The sequence below is a fragment of the Phytophthora cinnamomi genome (assembly GCF_018691715.1).
Source record: "Phytophthora cinnamomi strain GKB4 chromosome Unknown Contig108, whole genome shotgun sequence".
NCBI classification, from domain to species: Eukaryota; Oomycota; class Peronosporomycetes; order Peronosporales; family Peronosporaceae; genus Phytophthora; species Phytophthora cinnamomi.
In genome coordinates, this window is record NW_027151041.1 from 69,716 (window position 1) to 87,616 (window position 17,901).

Genomic DNA, 17,901 nt, shown 5'->3' on the forward strand with positions numbered 1-17,901 from the left:
AATTCCACCTTGCAATAGCTCTTGAAATGAGGGTCGTTGAGACGTTGGCTGTGATGCCATTGGAAAGAAACAAAATAAACTGTGCGCTCACAGCTTCCTGTCCAGCCAAATCAATTGTGAGCCTCTTCGCCATTCATTTTTACTCCAGTACTTTTAGTCTTGTCTTAGTACTTTTAGTCTTGTCGTAGTACTTTAAGTCTTGTCTTAGTACTTTAAGTCTTGTCATACTAATTCTTATATTGTTGACTAACGATGGCCTTTTTATTAATCGGATACAAAGCTATCCGAGTTTACCCAATCCCTTAATCACCCTCAGAGTCAGATTCAATACCAAAAGCAGCCTCGAAACGGCGCTCCCGGGCGGATATCGCTGCTTTTTTCTTCGCCTCAGCCTCATAAGTCTTGTCCTTCTCAGCAAAGCGCGCCAAGTACGAAGCTTCAAACTCTATCAACGATTTGCAGCTCTTGCCTTCTCCGAACGCGTCAATCTGGTCTTGGATAGGCGCCTTCAGTAAATTGTTCTCATGACGGGCATCCTCGCAGTCAGCAAGCCACCGGTCGATCTTCGCTTTGAAAGTTGTCTGTAAGTAACTGCGGTACTTTTGAAGTCGAACGCGCTCCCCAAACAGCGTGTTTGCTTCTTCCTTGAGCATACGCTGCCTATAGAAGACAAACTGCTTGCACGTGGATTGAAGTAACGTACTTGCGGGTTCCACCTGAAACTCAGGTGGCATGCGGTGGCGCTTATCGGGATGCAACAGTAGAAAGGTTCGTTTAAACCAAATTTGCGACAGCAAGTCCTTGTGTTCCATCTGAACACAGTAATATTAATAAACACATGAGAACCTTTTGATTTTCATCCATCAACACTTACCTGGGTGAAGATGTACTCAAATAGGTCTGCATCACGACTTAAATCTTCCAGTTCGTGCCCTTTCAAGCCTACAGGCTCGGGTTTCGGAGGGAGAGATACACTTTCTAGTTCGAGAAGCTCCGCTCGTAACTCTAGAGACACGTGTTAGAAATAACGGTAACTTATGGTCGCAATAGATTAAACCCACCTTCAAGTCGCTCGAATGCACGCGCGGCACGCTTGGCACGCTGGGCGCCGACACGCTTGGCGCGGTTCTTCTCCCACGACTTCTTCCGGATCTCACTGCGTGAGAGCCGCTACTTGCGCCCTTGCACTTCTTCTTGTGCTTGGAAAGGTTGGTGCGCGATATCGCCTTGCCACACGCGTCGCACGGCGATATCGCGCACCAACCTTTCCAAGCAAAAATGAGAACTGTATTGTTTGTAAATTGATCTTCCTCTAAAATCTGCTAAAAACTGTTTATCATCTATGAAAGGGTTGACAGCGGCTGGCTGTCAGAGCCCCGCTAATATGCATGACTCTGATTGGTAGAAAGATGCTGCTTTCTACCAATAGGATCTTTTGGGTATGTGTGGACCACTCATTGTGGTGGTCCACTTCAATGTATCCATTGGTGTGTCTTACACCAAGGCGAGGAAGCATCCAAAACTTTTAACAGATAACCTATCTGTTAAATTCACAAGTGGCTTGTAGCCACTTGTGCGTGTAACCCCGTTACCCAATCCCTTAATCACCCTCAGAGTCAGATTCAATACCAAAAGCAGCCTCGAAACGGCGCTCCCGGGCGGATATCGCTGCTTTTTTCTTCGCCTCAGCCTCATAAGTCTTGTCCTTCTCAGCAAAGCGCGCCAAGTACGAAGCTTCGAACTCTATCAACGATTTGCAGCTCTTGCCTTCTCCGAACGCGTCAATCTGGTCTTGGATAGGCGCCTTCAGTAAATTGTTCTCATGACGGGCATCCTCGCAGTCAGCAAGCCACCGGTCGATCTTCGCTTTGAAAGTTGTCTGTAAGTAACTGCGGTACTTTTGAAGTCGAACGCGCTCCCCAAACAGCGTGTTTGCTTCTTCCTTGAGCATACGCTGCCTATAGAAGACAAACTGCTTGCACGTGGATTGAAGTAACGTACTTGCGGGTTCCACCTGAAACTCAGGTGGCATGCGGTGGCGCTTATCGGGATGCAACAGTAGAAAGGTTCGTTTAAACCAAATTTGCGACAGCAAGTCCTTGTGTTCCATCTGAACACAGTAATATTAATAAACACATGAGAACCTTTTGATTTTCATCCATCAACACTTACCTGGGTGAAGATGTACTCAAATAGGTCTGCATCACGACTTAAATCTTCCAGTTCGTGCCCTTTCAAGCCTACAGGCTCGGGTTTCGGAGGGAGAGATACACTTTCTAGTTCGAGAAGCTCCGCTCGTAACTCTAGAGACACGTGTTAGAAATAACGGTAACTTATGGTCGCAATAGATTAAACCCACCTTCAAGTCGCTCGAATGCACGCGCGGCACGCTTGGCACGCTGGGCGCCGACACGCTTGGCGCGGTTCTTCTCCCACGACTTCTTCCGGATCTCACTGCGTGAGAGCCGCTACTTGGTGCCCTTGCACTTCTTCTTGTGCTTGGAAAGGTTGGTGCGCGATATCGCCTTGCCACACGCGTCGCACGGCGATATCGCGCACCAACCTTTCCAAGCAAAAATGAGAACTGTATTGTTTGTAAATTGATCTTCCTCTAAAATCTGCTAAAAACTGTTTATCATCTATGAAAGGGTTGACAGCGGCTGGCTGTCAGAGCCCCGCTAATATGCATGACTCTGATTGGTAGAAAGATGCTGCTTTCTACCAATAGGATCTTTTGGGTATGTGTGGACCACTCATTGTGGTGGTCCACTTCAATGTATCCATTGGTGTGTCTTACACCAAGGCGAGGAAGCATCCAAAACTTTTAACAGATAACCTATCTGTTAAATTCACAAGTGGCTTGTAGCCACTTGTGCGTGTAACCCCGTTACCCAATCCCTTAATCACCCTCAGAGTCAGATTCAATACCAAAAGCAGCCTCGAAACGGCGCTCCCGGGCGGATATCGCTGCTTTTTTCTTCGCCTCAGCCTCATAAGTCTTGTCCTTCTCAGCAAAGCGCGCCAAGTACGAAGCTTCGAACTCTATCAACGATTTGCAGCTCTTGCCTTCTCCGAACGCGTCAATCTGGTCTTGGATAGGCGCCTTCAGTAAATTGTTCTCATGACGGGCATCCTCGCAGTCAGCAAGCCACCGGTCGATCTTCGCTTTGAAAGTTGTCTGTAAGTAACTGCGGTACTTTTGAAGTCGAACGCGCTCCCCAAACAGCGTGTTTGCTTCTTCCTTGAGCATACGCTGCCTATAGAAGACAAACTGCTTGCACGTGGATTGAAGTAACGTACTTGCGGGTTCCACCTGAAACTCAGGTGGCATGCGGTGGCGCTTATCGGGATGCAACAGTAGAAAGGTTCGTTTAAACCAAATTTGCGACAGCAAGTCCTTGTGTTCCATCTGAACACAGTAATATTAATAAACACATGAGAACCTTTTGATTTTCATCCATCAACACTTACCTGGGTGAAGATGTACTCAAATAGGTCTGCATCACGACTTAAATCTTCCAGTTCGTGCCCTTTCAAGCCTACAGGCTCGGGTTTCGGAGGGAGAGATACACTTTCTAGTTCGAGAAGCTCCGCTCGTAACTCTAGAGACACGTGTTAGAAATAACGGTAACTTATGGTCGCAATAGATTAAACCCACCTTCAAGTCGCTCGAATGCACGCGCGGCACGCTTGGCACGCTGGGCGCCGACACGCTTGGCGCGGTTCTTCTCCCACGATTTTTACCAAGGAACCAACACCCACGTTCAAGTGAGTTAGGAACAGTCCCTGACCCGAAGAGGTCAGGTCGACAACGACGTGTCAGCTCCGGGAGCCAACGCACCCTCGGTCATAAGGGGCTCCGCCAATGAATGGCGTCGGGGTGACCAAGGCGTGTCCACTCCGGGAGTTGACGCTGCAAACAGTGCGGACGGTTGCAAACGTATCGCACAGACGCAATTTGCATGCTGTCGTGCAGCCGGGCTGCATGAAGGAACATGCACGTGGTTGAGCGCCCTCAAGTTGTGCAGCGCCTCGGCGCGGGCTGCACGACGAAGCGCCATGCGATCAAGCCGGGCTTGATATAGCGCGCCCGCAGACAGAGTCTGCCGGCGAAGGGACACATTACCGTGCAGCCGGGCTGCACGAAGGAAAATGCGGTCAAGCCGGGCTTGATACCGCGCGCCCGCGGACAGGGTCCGCCGGCGAACGACAGTCCACGGCCGGGCCTGGACCAGAAGAACAACTGTGCGGAGCCGGGCTCCGTACAACAAGAAGACGGCGCAAGCGGAAAACGCTGCGCAAGTCTCGGTCCGGGACCGAGACGCAACAAGAGCAGTCTGCTGGGCAGACTGCGGCGGTGACGCCGAATGTCAAGACGCTAAGCGTCTTGACGCGCACCGATACTGGATTCCAGTATCGTGACATGGAACTCGCTAGTCCTCCGACGACGGCGTCGGAGTTGACTTCGCTTCCAGCCATGAGCTGGAATCGCTTCACGCGCGACTTGCACGATGGACGCATCGAGCAGAGTCTGCGTTCTTTCGGACAGCGAAAGAACGGCGAGGCGAGAGCGAAGAGCTGAGGCAGCTCTTCATGGAAGTACCACTGAGAGTGAAGACACTCTCAGTGCGAAGACGAAGCGAGAGCGCTTCGAGGAATAAGGTTGGGACTCGCTGAAGTCGAGTCCCTATTACGAATTGTTGAGGGAGTACAAAGACGTACTCCCGGAAGAGATTCCTGCGGAGCTTCCGCAGGATAAGGGCATTCAGCACGAGATTGATCTCGTGCCGGGCACGAAGTACTGTATCACGCGGCAGTGGCCACTGCCGCGAGAGCAAGTGAAAGCGATCGACGACTTCTTTGAAAGTCGTCGTAAAGTAGGACAAGTGCGGGAATCAAAGTCCCCGCACAGTGCTCCGACGTTCTGTGTCAAGAAGCCACAGGGCGGATGGCGCATCGTTCATGCCTACAACAAGCTGAACGATGCGACGGTACCGGCGCAGACGCCGATACCACGAAAAGATGTTATCATCGATTCGATGGCCGGGAGCACCGTTTACAGTGCTCTCGACTTGCGAGATGGATTTTATCAAATCCTAATGCGTGAGAGCGATATCCCTCTCACGGCAGTGAGCACGCCAAGCGGCATGCTCTGGGAATGGCTAGTAATGCCACAGGGGCTTAAGAATGCCCCTGCGACTTTCAACAGGTGCGTGACGCACTTGTTGCGCTCGGTGCGCGACTTCGCACCGAGCTACTTCGATGATGTATTCATCCACAGCCGGGCTGTGGACGGAAAGACCGACGTAGAGATGCACAGGGTGCATCTCCGGAAACTACTTGAGCTTATGAGAACACATAAGCTCTACGCGAACCTGAAGAAGTGTATCTTCGGGGCGAGCGAGATACCCGTCCTCGGGTGTCTCGTAGGGAAGAATGGTGTTCGCCCTGACCCGGAAAAGGTCAGAGTGATCAATGAATGGCCAACGCCTTCAAGTGTCAAGGAACTGAGGCAGTTCCTTGGCTTGGCCACGTACTTGTGCAAGTATGTGGAGGACTATGCGGGCAAGATCCGCCCGCTGTCACAGCTTCTTAAGAAAGAAGCTGTGTGGAATTGGACACCCGATTGCCAAAAGGCATTCGATGCAGTCAAGCGGGGCTTGACTGAGGCGCCGATCTTGGCAGTGGCTGACCAAGATCGCCCATTTCACGTAGTGTGTGACGCATCCGATTTCGCGATCGGATGCGCGTTAATGCAGCACGATCACGAGGGCCGTGATCGTGTCGTCTACTACCAATCGCGTCAGCTGAAGCCAGCTGAGCGCAACTATCCGGTGCATGACAAGGAACTCCTTGCCATGAAGTATGCACTCGCAAAGTTCCGAGTGTACTTGCTTGGGAGTAGACCATTTGTGGTCTACACCGACCATGCTTCACTGCGCACCGCAGTGAAGTCGCCACACATTTCACAAAGAATGGCGAGATGGCTCTCATTCTTTGCGGAGTATAACTTCCGGGTCGAATACAAACCCGGAAGATTGAACGTGGTGGCCGACGCGTTATCACGTCGGCCAGACTATGCAGAAGCTGTTGACGTCAATGCCATTGACGCCATGCGATCGAGCAAACCCACATCATCTCTGTTGGATGATGTGAAGGCCGCGTACGCGCACGACGCGGACGCGAAGCTCTTGCTGGCCTATGGCACAGCGCCTTCTGACAAGTCCCGGCAGAAGCTGCCCAAGCACCTTCGAGCGCGTGCACACCGCTTTCGTGTGCACGACGGACTGCTACTCTACAACGCAGTCGACGACAACGCGGATCGTGTTGTCGTGCCAAATGACCATGACCTGCGACTCAGGATCATGTACGAGTATCATGATGCCCCGACTGCGGGATATCTCGGACGTGAGAAGACTTACGTCCTTCTCACGCGCGACTTCTACTGGCACCACCAGTATAGTGGGTGCGCAAGTACATCCGTGCTTGCGAGGTATGCTAACGCGTGAAGCCTGCGCCATTCGCGCAGGCTCCACTGTAATCACTACCGACTCCGTCGGAGTGTTGGAAGTCCATGTCTTTGGACTTCATCTTTGGTCTTCCCCGGACAGCGGAGGGAACACCGGTGTTGTGGTCTTTGTAGACCGTTTCAGCAAGATGGTACATCTTGCTGCGGTGCCAGCAGAGGTGACCGCGAAGCAGACAGCCCGTCTGCTCGTCGACATGGTGTTCAAACACCATGGCATGCCGTCCGACATCGTGTCGGACAGAGACCCGCGCTTCACAGCGCATCTGTGGCAAGAAGTGTTTACACTTCTTGGGAGCCAGCTTTCCATGTCGACTGCGGATCATCCGCAGACGGACGGTCAAACCGAGCGCGTGAATCGCGTGCTCGTCGATATGTTAAAGAGCTACGCTCACTCGTTCCAATACTGGAGCGAGTGTTTATCGATGACAGAGTTTGCCATCAATAACTCAGTGCATGCCTCGACCGGGCATACACCGTTCTACGTGAATGCCATGCGGCATCCACGCCTCCCGAGTTTACTCGGAGTGATGGCTCCCACTTTAAGTGGGGAGGATCTACGACTGCAATACAGCAGCCGTAGAGAAACCGCTGACACTTGCACAGTGTCAGCTGCAACAATGGACAAACCACATGAGTCTGCGCAGGGCGCAGACTCCCCAACAACATGGTTAACGATCACGGGTCTGCGCAGGGCGCAGACACCGCAAAGAACCACGCAGAGGCCGGGCCTCTAGCGGAGAGCGAGCTGAATGACTTCAGCTCGGATGCAATCAGTTTCATCACCAAAAGACAAGCCGTTGTTCGGTTTGTCCAAGACACTATAGCAGCTTCTGTTGATCAACAGAAGCTGAACGCAGCCAATGCGGGCAGAGGCAACACAAATGAATTCAAAGTTGGTTCATTAGTTTTGTTAGCTACACAAAACCTGCCTAGACATGCAGTTTCGGATTTCGGAGCAAGCAAGCTTGCTCCGCGCTTCATCGGGCCGTTCACTGTGTTGGCACGCCACGGCAACGCATACACGCTAGACATACCGTCTAGCATGCGCCTCCATCCGACCTTTTACGTCGGACGGCTGAAGCCATACCGGCAGCACGAGCCATCTAGCTCGGCTGACCCGAAGCCTCGGCAGGAGCCGAGGCAGAAGCGGAGGACTTGGCCTCGGCGACGAGCAACCTCTCCTCCAGCGCGCGGACGCGCTGGAGCAACCCCTTCATCTGGGTCCCCAGCTCGACCTGGATATTCGAGGCGGTCTGCGAGACCGCCGCGACTTGGGCCTTCTGGTTCGCCAGCTCCTGTTTCAGGGCGGCGAACTCAGCGCTCTGTAGACGCTCCACGACGGTCACCCGGTCGTGGAGAGGCGCATACTGATCAGCCCGGGGCTGATCATACCTGGGCGTGTTCCCACCCCCGCCACCGCCGATCCGTGACGCCCGCGGCTCAACCCGCTGGATTGTTGAGCGGATTGTTGACCATAGTATCCCGAAAACGAACCCTCAAGGGGCTCGTGTTCGTATTCGTTGGAGAGGATTTCCTCCCCATCGAGATACATAGAGCCGCGGAACGTCTTGCTGGAGGACGTTCCGGAAATGGTGAGGGCGTACGAAGAGCAGTACGCGCTGGCGCAGCGGAAGTAACACGAGCGCTGCGATCATCGCTAGCGCCCGAACCCTCACGTGCTAAGAACTTAGCACGGAGCTCTTTGAGACTCTCGGGCACACGGAACGACGTGTACCCGTTCAGGTCGCGGTCGCTCAAGCGGACCGCGCCGGAAAGCACTTCGTGCACTGAAAGCCCTCGGGCACAGCGCACGGCACATTTGCTCTCCTCAGCAGCAACATGAAGTTGCTCCAGCTTTCCACGCTTCGAGTACGTCTCGAAGCGATCACGCGCTTGCTTAATCCGATCACGGTAAGCACTCGGCCTCTTGTTGAAGTTCTCAACAAAGGCATTCCAGCTTTGGTAAAGTGCCTGCCATTCGGGCACTTTGCTGCGAGAAGAGGTCTTCTTGCTTTGAAACCATCGGAGCTCATGAAAGAGTCCGATGTAGTAATCGCGCCTTTGATGCGTTTCCGCATCAAAGTGCAGCTCGGCAGCCACAGCGTCATCTTTGATGGCGCTGCATACGTACAGCGGCACCTCATTCGGAGGTACCGAGTTCCCAAATCGGTCCGCGATCTCGGACGCGGACGGCATCCATGGATCGCGCGCTGCAGGCGCAGCGCGCGGAGAGCCTTGAGCTTTAACATCACGCGCTGCAGCAGCAGCGCGCGGAGTACTGAGAGCCCCGGCGGAAGCGAGTGGGGTATCGCTCTCAGTACGCGAACGCTTCGAGCTCGAAGCGTCCGATTCGTCCCCTTCACGCGGGCGAACGCTCTTGGCGTGAGGGTCGAGCGATTCGCTCGACACTGAGTCTTTACGCTTTGAGGGCGAGTCCTCCTCGCCCTCCATGTCTTCATCGTCGTCGCCGAAGTCGACGACGTCACCGTACTTCGCCTTCTGGCGTTCGAAGTAGTCGTCGATGGAGAGATGACTCCCCATCGACTTTGCGGGCTTCTTCTGAGGCGCGCTCATCGTTGAATGAGCGCGGATTTCTTCTCCAAACGCGGAGAATTGACGAATGGTCAATTCCAAAAGATTGACGTGCGGGGACCCCGCGCGTCTAACCTTAAGGGGGGGGATGGTGTAACGGGGTTACACGCACAAGTGGCTACAAGCCACTTGTGAATTTAACAGATAGGTTATCTGTTAAAAGTTTTGGATGCTTCCTCGCCTTGGTGTAAGACACACCAATGGATACATTGAAGTGGACCACCACAATGAGTGGTCCACACATACCCAAAAGATCCTATTGGTAGAAAGCAGCATCTTTCTACCAATCAGAGTCATGCATATTAGCGGGGCTCTGACAGCCAGCCGCTGCCAACCCTTTCATAGATGATAAACAATTTTTTAGCAGCTTTTAGAGGAAGATCGATTTACAAACAATACAGTTCTCATTTTACCTAATCTAAGTCACTTGGAATCCTTTTGTTACTTAACTTATATTTGTGTATTCAAATATAATTAACCTAAGTAATTACTAAGTACTTACGCTTCCTCATACACGTTGCGCAACGTGTAAGCTAAAGTAGTGAGTCAAGTTAGACCCACTACAGATTGGGTAAACTCGGATAGCTTTGTATCCGATTAATAAAAAGGCCATCGTTAGTCAACAATATAAGAATTAGTATGACAAGACTTAAAGTACTAAGACAAGACTTAAAGTACTACGACAAGACTAAAAGTACTAAGACAAGACTAAAAGTACTGGAGTAAAAATGAATGGCGAAGAGGCTCACAATTGATTTGGCTGGACAGGAAGCTGTGAGCGCACAGTTTATTTTGTTTCTTTCCAATGGCATCACAGCCAACGTCTCAACGACCCTCATTTCAAGAGCTATTGCAAGGTGGAATTGCGACAGCTACGCATGTGATCAAGAAGGAAACTAGGGACGTCTACGCATCCTACTTTAAGAAGTTTTGCGATTTCTGCGTCGCAAATGAATACCCGGATCCAGCTATGGTGCGCCATCACGAGCTTCCCTCTCTTCTTGTTGCATTCATGGAAAGTGTATCGGTCTCTAGTGCTGTATCTAACCAGACTGCCGAGAAGATACGAGCTGCCGTTGCAAACTACTACAGTAGTCACGAGCGTCGTGATGCTGCCGGTCCAGATAAGTGGGTGGTGGTCACCGACGAGAATGGAATTAAGTACGGTCTGGGAAATCCAGCAAAAGACTCGTTTGTTCGGCAGTTCATGCGCGGTCTCAAGAAGCGCAAAAGTGTGGAGTTTACTCAGCGCCAAGCCACGCCTATTTCGCTGGACATACTTAACGTTCTGCACAGCCATTTGGCGACCACAGAAGGATTCACGGAAGCAAGTCGCTTGTGGTTTACAGCGGTATCCGCTTTTGCGTTCTATAGCATGTGCCGAATTAACGAGGTGTTGAGCCTGCAGTGGAAAAATTTAACGCTAGGGCTCACGCGACAAAGCGTTTCGGACCCTACCTCATCCATATCGTTTGCATCATACAAGCTTGAAGGACGGAAAACTGAGGTCGCAGAAGGCCGCTGCTATAATCTACACCACTTGGACGAGCGTGAACGATCAATTGATGCTTTGTATCATATGACGGCCTGGCTGGCGTACATCCAAACGAAGACGGATCATCGATGGAGTGACACAGATTATGTATTTCTGGCACTTTCGAAGATTTCAAAGAACGTTCTCAAGACGGACACAACTACAACGGGATGTGAAAATGCGCGTGTGGAATGGGGCAAGAAAATGTCAGAACAGGCATTCATCACCTTGCTTAACTGTGTAGTTCGTGATCTCAATCGAAATGGAACGAAGACTCGCGGCTACGTTAGACAAGCGTGGAGAGATATCTGGTTTACATCGCATACCTTTCGTCGGGCTGGCGCGCAGTACCGGTTCATGTTTGCCGTCCCAGAAAGGCGATGGTCACTCAGAATGGTAAAGTGGTGGGCTGGCTGGACACAAAATGAATCGGCGGAGACCCTTGTGCGCTATCTTCTTGACCAAGCATCTAGCGACGAAGATAAACAACTAGCGGATTGTTTGGCCCCAGATCGTGAAGTCTACACAGGTTGTCCGACGACGTTTACCGGTAGAAAGCGAAGTGCGGCAGCTAATACTAGGCAGACGCCTTCAGAAATCTCACTGGAAAAGCGTTTGAAGGCCCTCGAAAAATCTACAAGTACTTTAGAAGAAAAACTGGATACCCTGATAGCGATACTACAGCCTGGGAGGAGCCCTGCGCCTGAGCCATCGCGCGATCGGCCTGGATGCAGTGAACAGGTATCTATTCTCCCTCCAGCAAAAGATTGGAAGGATTTGTGTCGCATGTATTGGAAGGCGGATCCTTCTCGTCATTTATTCAAGCCAGTATGCGATTGGACCAATCTGGACAAAAAAGAAAAGCGGTGTGCTTCCCAGCCGCTTTAGCGTTGCCAAACTGATTGCCCAAGATGTGTTGGAATTTGCCATCCAGAAGGGAGTTGCTGACCCAAGGGAGGTTTCGGACGCTACACTAACCGCGTATTCGGCTTACTATACCACACATTGGTTAAATGACAGTGTTATTCCGAATATGTGTGTACTCACGATTGACACACTTGCACGATATATTCGTCTCGACAAAAAGCGCCGACTTGTGAAGACTCGGCATGCGTACATGCAAGGAATTGTGTAGTTGATAATGTCATCGTATTGTAGGTCTTGTCCTAGTACAGCAAGTCTTGTCTTAGTACTTTTAAGCTTGCCGTAGTAATATTGGTCTTGTCTGAATTTGCTAGTACTATTAGTCTTGTCGTACCTTTGTAGGAGACCGACCGTCTCTAAGACCTTATCTAACCGACCTAAATGAGTACTGTAAAAAATTATTTTTTCGGTCGTTCAACGATTGGTGCATATTCGCATATAGGATTTTTCTGATTCGTCATGCAACCCGATTTTGCATATTTCATTGTTTCATGCGATGGAAGTTGCTTCTGACACCGCGTCATACAAATTCCAAATATCGTGGAAGTAGCTTCTTTTTCCTTGCGCAGCAGATTTGAATAGGAGCGATAATAGGGTTAGGTCTACTATACATCCGCTAAGTGATTCATCAGAACCTAACCCTTCATTTTGTAAATGGAAGCGCTACATACTTTTTTCGAATGCTATTGCAATGCTATTTTGGGCTTCTAACATTGGACGTCACCCAAAACCTCAATAACACCCTCTCCATGGGCGACATAAATTTAACATAATATGTCAAATTCATATTATGATCTGGCATTGTTCCTTACATAAAGAGCCACTTAGTTTGGTGAGACCAAAACGTCGTCTCACTAGACTAAACCGCTCACCCGTCAAGATATATGCTGCGGGCGTACAAGCGGGCAGCGCGCGGGGGACCGCGCAGGGGGAGCTTAATTTGCGAACTTGCGCGCGAAAGACTAGGGCGGCGCGTACGCAGAGGGGTCTTCGGAGTGACATGAAATTGGAAGGTGAATGTGCTATGTATATTGACGCTGTGTTGAACGCATTGTAATCCCTTACTATTCCAGATCGCGCGGGGTGTTCAACACCGACGGGTACCATAGTCATCGTTGACACTAGCGACGATGAAACTGCACCGCCAAATGATGCCCTCGGCTAACGATCGCGAGAACAAGGTTTGGACGCGCCACGACAGGCGATGAGCAAGAGTACAAGTCAGCAAGAAACGAGGTGTCATGTGAAGAAATCCCGACTGGTCCCGATGACGAATGCCCGCCTTCCAAGCGCAGATTGTGTGAGTCATTTCAGGAAGCTGGCGCTCTACCGGAAATACAGCTTTCGAGCACCCATGCTGGTGCTCTTCAACCCAAGAAACGCCCCCTCCACCTACACGCCTCAACTATGTGATCCAAGACGTTACGGTCCGGCGCAAATCGGCCTCGATTAACCTGAATGTCGATCCGCGACGGACTCCACCCGACGCAAGGCGATGATCTGCTCGAACCCGCTGTCTACGTTCAAACAAGTCGTGCAGGCATCATCGGCCACCTTACGCGGTACTTTGTCTAAGAACGCATTTTCGCCTGCACAGTGGCCGGCTCGAGTGGCTTACCTCCATGACAACTTCATCCCCAAGTCAATCAAGCTCCCATACATCCATCACTTTGGCGACTGTGGCTGTGAAGACCCGTGCAATAGTGCAACATGCCGGAACGCACATAGGAATATTTTCTGTTCCGACAAGTGCTGCTGCTGGGAGGAGCTCTGTGCAAACCGTCGTCGTGAATCTGACAAAGTGCAGGTCATGCAGAACACTGAGTCGTTGCAGTACGCGCTTGTGGCTACGTCCACCATCAAGGCTGGTGAGGTTCTCGGAGAGTACCTCGGACAACTAGTTTACGTGCCCACGGATCCCTCACGCCGTTCCTGCGACCAAGGCTACATGTTGAGCATGCGAGCTCGCACCGACGGCATTCGAGAGCTGGCTGTTGGCATCGATGCCCAGCATCTTGGTGGCCGCATGCGATTCGCAAATCACTCGTGCACGGCGAACGCGTGCTTGTTTGAGTTTGCGAATGGCAGGCGCCACACCGTTGTCGTCGTGGCGACACAAGACATCTTACCTGGGAAGGAGATAATTGTGAACTACGGCCAAGATCTGTGGTTTGTGTGTCGTTGTGGATCTAACTCCTGCGTGCGTCGCGACATCCAAGATCATGATGACCCATAGGGCATTATCGCGAAGGCTGAACAGGCAAGAAGCTGTATGATTGCATTTGTGTGATGGTGCTGCAGTGAAGAGATTTAAACCACCAGAACCCACACACCAGGCTTGAGGCTTGCTCTGGTGGGGATGCCTGTGGCTATCCGACCCATTTCGGGACCGGGTTCTGATACCCCTCATTACACTATGGGGCCTTTTTCGGCACTTGGGACCTCCAGCCCACCCAACTAGCCTACACCGGGGTGCGGGTTGGCAGGGCGGACCACTCCACGGAGTGGCTGCTCGTCCAAGATATTGCCTATCTTCGGCCTCCGTGGAAAGTCCCGCACTCGGCGGGGATCGATCCCGGTACCTCCCGGTCTCCGCGTCAGGATTTGACCACTGGCCCACGGGGATCGGTGGTGCTGCAGTGAAGAACAGGAATGGTTTGCGTGTACGACGGTGTTGACATTACGCTAAGGTGACAGACCGCGCACCACATTGAGTACCGATCGCGACTTTGGATGAGCGATCTTGAACGACCGCGGCTACGACGTTCGGCTTTGTTGACCACCACTCGTTCTCCAGCCAGCGCCAACTTCAGCAGGTTTTGGCGCACATTTGACTTGGCGCGCGCCGCACGCGTGCTCTCCCAACCACTTATTTAATCCGCGAACGCCAGCACAACGAAAGACAGCTATGGCTTGCTGTCGGCGCATTTGTGAGTCGACTTCATTTCACAATGTGCTATGCTCTACGTAGATCTCCGTTTAAGCCATCCAGACCAAGCCGGTCTGCTTTCCACTGGGTTCGATCGTCATGTGGACGTTCTTGCCCCATCAATAGCTACTTGCTAATCACTATGGTACGATGTCAATTATTCGTGCAGGCTCCCATGGGCAAACTTGCTGGATTGATGGATTGCTCTTCGGCCAAGGCCATGCACATGCTGGACATTGTGAAGAAGGCCTTACTGCAGGGCAAGGGCATGTGGAATGCCGTTGCCATGCGCTATGACATGTCCAAGCACTCCCACTGGGCGGAGCGCGACATGGAAAGCCTCCACAGGAAGTTCAAGTCGCTGTACAGCTTGCACAAGCCTTTCGGGTATGTCAGCATGCCCGCACACGTCGCCCTTGCCAAGGATATAAACAACTTATCGACGAGTCGCCATCTGTACTCGTGACGAGTGAGAATGAAGACGAAGAGGTTGTGCAAAACTCTCACGGTCGTTGTCAGGCCTCGAGACCTTCTCCTGGACCACCAGGAAGTCCAACAACACCGGTGTCGGAAGGTGCGCCAACAACTGATCCACCGTCATCTTTGACGGGGACAGGAGATACTAGTGAGTGCGACGGGGGTGATCGGGACCGCGAGGTCTGTATGACGTCTGGCGATTTCGATGGATACGAATCTACGGGAACGATGCCACCATTTGGGGGTGTCGGATGAGGGCGATCCGTGTGCAGACACCACGTCGGACGCAGAAGAGGAAAATGCCCCCCCCCCCCCCCCCCCCGCTGCTTCGAAGAATTCTTCTCCTGCGACGTCGGAATTCGCACTAATAGCAGCACCGGAGGTCGTACCGAAAACACCAAGTGCTCGTAATACCGGTGCTGCTACGAAGACCAAGGTGACTAAGCATTCGCGTGCATCGAAGGTGAAAGGAATCGCCAGTGCTGATACTGGCGTACCCGAAGTTATCAGACAATTCGGACCGTCTTGATGGGCGGAGATACGAGATAAATTGACGAAGCGGGCGCATTCAGAGTTTGAAGAGGCCAGCTACACCAAACAAAAGCGGTTGAAGGCAGAGAAGGTTGCTGCCGAGCTGAAGTGCAAGTTGAATACCACTACGCACAGCGCATCTAACAGTGGGAGTGACCTTGTGAGAACTATCACGGTACTGTGCGCGGACGCTGACCGCGCGGACACCACTCGTGCCGAGGCTACGGAGGTGATACGCCGTGAAGAACGCCGTGCAGAGCGCGAGTATTTCGAGAATCGCCGCCAAGAAGAGCGTCGTGTTGATCGTGAAGCGCAGGAAGAGCGTCATCGCGAAGACCATAAAGATGCACGTCAACACATGCAAGACACGATGATCATGCTGTCATCCCTGAAGAACGGATCGATGCCGGGCGTCACTCTTTGAACGGCGGAAGCGATACCACATGGAACTAGCAGTTGTCATTTTGCTTCATCATGGCCTGCCAGCCAGTCCAGCGAGTTGCTGTAGTAGGTACCGACGATGCGAGCATTTATTTTCATTTGTAGGTAGTACACGACACTACGCTATCTTTTGTTTTCATTGCTAGTTGCTAATCAAATTCACTTAATGATTATTGCTTGAAATGAGTCTTGGTCACATTTCTATTGCCACGCTTTACACAAGATCGATAGAGCCAAGGCTGCAGAAAAGGGGCTACAAATAGAAGTTTTCATGTTCCTGTATTGACAGCCGTGCTTGTAGTTACAACACACTTAACGTTATCTCGAACTATGAACGCACGGAGAGAGCCCACCACCATGTTAGTAGTTGACTTTCAGAGATAGAAAACTACATAAATTCCCAACATATAAACGGACTTGAAACTAAATCAACAGCTAACGAGCAACGGTGGTTCGAATCTGGCTGACGCCGGTAGCACGGACCCTGTAGTTTGAAATCTTGAACATGTTCGATAGTAGCACTCGTCTTCTCTCAGGGTCGTACGGCAATGACACGAGCAAGTGGTGGTAGACTTTCTCGACGCTGCCCACGCCCCACTCCGCTGCCTGTCGGACAGAGGTGATAGTATTGTGAAGCATGCGGGCTAGTCGACGGACGGAAGGCAGCAGTCGGTCTATATCGCCGTCCTTCATTGCGGATGAGCACGGAAATGCCGAGTCGCTCACCACCCCAATGTCTGGTCCGGACACAACTTCGTGTCAAGCAGCTTGGAGCGGAATTCTAAACCGGCCTCAGCATCGTTCCACGATCCGGGGCAGTTGTGTTTTGCCCATAGAATGCACCCATCTGCCCCGAAGCAAATCGTGGCAGTGACGAACACACCGTGTAGCCATCCGTTGTACTCCGGATTTTGAAGATCTGAGCAGCTTGGTTGCATGACCTACAAATGCATTCAGAGCACAAGCGTCGTCAAATACATATAGGTTTACTAAGAGCAACTGGACCGCCTACCCTGTAGTTCTTGTGTGGCGTTGCGGGCTCCGAAATCAGGGAATAGACTCGCGGCTAGACTTGATCTCAGACCACTCAATCCAGAATCTGAGATTAGATCTCAGCTTCCAAACTGGGTGAGGCAGTGTTCCTCACTCTTGCAGTCCCTTGTCTTGGTTTTTCCTAGGGCTACGCTGTGGGCCCAGACTTGCGTCGGCCACACCAGCTACCCCCGATCCCGAAGTCTCCAAGTGTTCCCAGACGAAACTTGTACATCGCTTGGCAAGTCTCAGTCCGCACGTGTCTTCGCCCGATTCACCCCCTTGAATATGCAGGCACGACACCACACACACGTAGTCCACTTCTCTTCACAGGCCCTTGGACTCTGGGCCTTAACAGCCTCCTCCTTGCTCAGCGACTCCGGCTTCGAGTCGCTTCCAGTCACGAAACTTCCCCTGGCGGCTCAGACTGAGAGTCGCACAACGGTCTTCACTCGCCCCTCAGACCAGAGTGGCCTCGAGAATTGGCTCGGCTTGAGCCTGTCTTGATCCAGGGATATGGCTCTACACCCTGGGACTTCCGCGCACCACGCCTTGATGTAGGCGACGCAACGAAGCTGGGAACCACTATCCCAGATCAGTCGCGCCACACGGATACCACTAGCAACCCCAGAAACCACTGCCCCAGGTGTTGTTCTGCCAGAACCTCAGAGCGGAGCACCTTCCGCCGGAAAATATGAAGCACCGCCAGAAAACCAGCCAATCAGCAAGCAAAACCAGCAAACCAATGTCCCGCGTGTGGAGATACAACAACGAAGGCAAACCGAGCCGAAACACGAAAAGCTTGGTTATTGAACTTGAATTTATTTGGAGTTAGCTGAGCTTGACCGTGGAACACTCGCAGCGACTCCACCTGGCCTTGCGCGCGCCGCCGGGAGCAGGGACTTGGTCCCT

The 17,901-nt window shown here is 52.0% G+C and overlaps 2 protein-coding genes across 3 annotated transcripts in view; one reads left to right on the plus strand and one right to left on the minus strand.

The window, feature by feature from the left end:
* Positions 1-302: 302 nt before the first annotated feature.
* IUM83_15102 (uncharacterized protein) lies at positions 303-3,250 on the minus strand (the record flags this gene model as incomplete). Its single annotated transcript, XM_067939891.1, has 4 exons — positions 303-716; positions 2,015-2,110; positions 2,173-2,303; positions 2,908-3,250. The coding sequence occupies 4 exons, from the start codon at positions 3,248-3,250 to the stop codon at positions 303-305; spliced, it is 984 nt and encodes a 327-aa protein (XP_067782327.1).
* Positions 3,251-14,683: 11,433 nt separating this feature from the next.
* IUM83_15103 overlaps positions 14,684-17,901 on the plus strand; it is a gene marked incomplete at both ends in the record, with an annotated part of 34,633 nt that continues 31,415 nt past the window's right edge. The window contains one exon of one of the 2 annotated variants that reach the window (XM_067939893.1): positions 14,684-14,895. In XM_067939893.1, coding sequence (XP_067782294.1) covers positions 14,684-14,895 — 212 coding nt within the window. Of the gene's footprint in view, positions 14,975-17,901 lie in introns of those variants that run through there. The other variant, XM_067939892.1, reaches the window with a different exon arrangement.